Source organism: Aplysia californica, unplaced genomic scaffold (genome assembly GCF_000002075.1).
Source record: "Aplysia californica isolate F4 #8 unplaced genomic scaffold, AplCal3.0 scaffold00008, whole genome shotgun sequence".
NCBI classification, from domain to species: Eukaryota; Metazoa; Mollusca; class Gastropoda; order Aplysiida; family Aplysiidae; genus Aplysia; species Aplysia californica.
Genome location: NW_004797278.1, coordinates 2,956,773 through 2,958,985, shown reverse-complemented (window position 1 = coordinate 2,958,985; position 2,213 = coordinate 2,956,773). Strand labels below are relative to the sequence as shown.

The 2,213-nt window shown below is 38.6% G+C and overlaps 1 protein-coding gene across 1 annotated transcript in view; it reads left to right on the top strand.

Annotated features, from left to right (window-relative positions):
* The window catches only part of LOC101858376 (coatomer subunit beta'), a gene marked incomplete at both ends in the record, with an annotated part of 19,821 nt that overhangs the window by 3,706 nt on the left and 13,902 nt on the right, over positions 1 to 2,213 (top strand). Inside the window, 2 exon segments of the mRNA XM_013082366.1 lie at positions 1,331 to 1,479; positions 1,896 to 2,039. Coding sequence (XP_012937820.1) covers positions 1,331 to 1,479; positions 1,896 to 2,039 — 293 coding nt within the window.

Below are 2,213 nucleotides of genomic sequence, written 5' to 3'. Positions count from 1 at the left end.
AGATCTTACAGCTGTATACATGATACAGCTTTGTGTGGTAGACATAGAGGAAGTAGATCTTACAGCAGTATACATGATACAGCTTTGCTTGGGCGGTGAAGTAGAGGAAGTTGACTGCCCAAGTACTACTTCCCTCTCTTTTTGATCTTGACTTCCTTGATATGTTCCAAAGAAGAGACATCGTCAGTACATTTGGAATAAAAAAAAGAAGTGTAAGGTGTATTTCATACATTCTGCTATATTAATTATGATGCTACTGGTGTCTTTGGGGAGTTAATTTCTAATCATTTGTGAGGCAGCGTGGTGGAATCAGGCTCTCATCAATTTTTGGGCACATAGAGTTATTGGTATCATCTTAAAGCTTGTTCAATTGTCTTTATTTGGAAGAAAAAAATATCCGTTTATCTTAAATACAAGTCGAGATATTTGAGAATGAAGGAGGTGGGGGTCACCTGTTTTCAGAGGTAAAATTAGTGAGAAAATGGCCGCCGAAGATTGGTTATTTCCTCAACTTAAGAGTCTGTGGTAACCGAAAATTTACATTTTTTGTGCCTTTAATCAACGTTTTTAAGAAAAATTAACAGAGAAATGAGTTCTTTAATGGGCATGAAAGGTGTTGAGCCAAAAAACTAATATTTGATAAAAATTCACAAACCTTCGGAAAAATGCAAGTTTCTTCTCTTTGATTATTTTGACGAGAGCCTGATTCCACCACGCTGCCTCACATTTACATTTACAGAATTACATCCTCAGACAAAAAAGGCAAACATATCCCACCTTTTGGCCGTTGCACGCAGAAGATACAAGTTTGATTCCCACTAAGAGGGGAAGTTCTTTTTATGGAATATCTCGCTATGTTTCTGCTGGAATGTATATCAACGTTACAATTTTTTTTTTTATAGTATTATGTATAAATGTTTTAGAGTGTTGTCATGTGCATTCAATATACTTTTACATTTTTTAAATATACGGTATTGAATATATGTAATTTTTTTTACTTTTTTACTTTTTTCATTGCTCACCAGTTTCAATTTTGCTTTTATTGTATTTTGTGCCATGCTGTGGTATTCTGTTTCGCCACTCTCTGTCTCTTCGCTGTGTTTTTTGTCTGCTTTTGTTGCTGAGCTCTATTGGGGTGTTTGTTGGTTTCATTTATTACAAGTGTCAATTTAACTGTTATGTTTTCTTCCTTTTGCGCCATTTCATTTCTATACCATTAAATTTTTGCTTACTTTTCCATGCTTGCCCTTGTGGGGTCTCCATGAAGTTTATTTGTTGGGGGGTTTTTTAACTCTAAAAATGTTTCTCTCACGCTACGTATCTTGAACAGATGACGGCAGGATCAAATTGTGGAACTGGGAGAAGAAATGGGCGTGTGTTCAGATCTTCAAAGGTCACGCTAACTATGTGTTCCACGTGGCTTTCAACCCAAAAGACAATAACCAGTTTGCTTCTGCCTCTCTGGACGGGACAGTGAAGGTAACAAACCCTATCTAGTGTATTTTGGCTTTTTAAAATTCAGTTATTAATCTAATAATATCAATAAATAGAAGCAACAAAATTGTGGTTTCTTAGGAGACTGCTGAGAATATCGTGGAAGGAAAAGAAGTCAAATGAGGTAGTGCTTGAGGAGTCCACGTGAGACGCTCAATGTTGACACCTGAATGGACATAAAGGTCTTGAACATCTAGCTCTCACTGGCAAAAACTGAAGGCAAATGAGGCTGGGGTAGGCCCAGATCATCCCAAGAGAACCTACAAAAATGGGGAAAGGGGAAAGATCAGGGAAACATAGCTTTTATAAGAGCGTCCGAGCAAAGGAATGCTATTACAATGTATTTTATTTATTTATTTATTTATTTACAATTGCACTCACCTTGTTGTCACCTGACCCAGGTATGGCAGTTGGGCTCCCTGGCGCCAAACTTCACGCTGCACCACGAGAACGACGTGAACTGCGTGGACTACCACCCCGGCGGGGATAAACCGTACCTGGTCACAGGGGAAGACGCCGGAGCCATCAGGATATGGAACTACCAGGTGAAGACACCGATGGTTATGATATATCGCAGCCTTAGAATTACAAAGTTCTATAAGTGTCTGTCATGAATGCCTAGGATTTGGAAGAAAAAAACAATTATCAAGTGTCCGAGAATAGGATTATTCTGTATGTCCATCCTGTGACTTCGTGTCTGTGTGTGTGTGGGAGGGGGG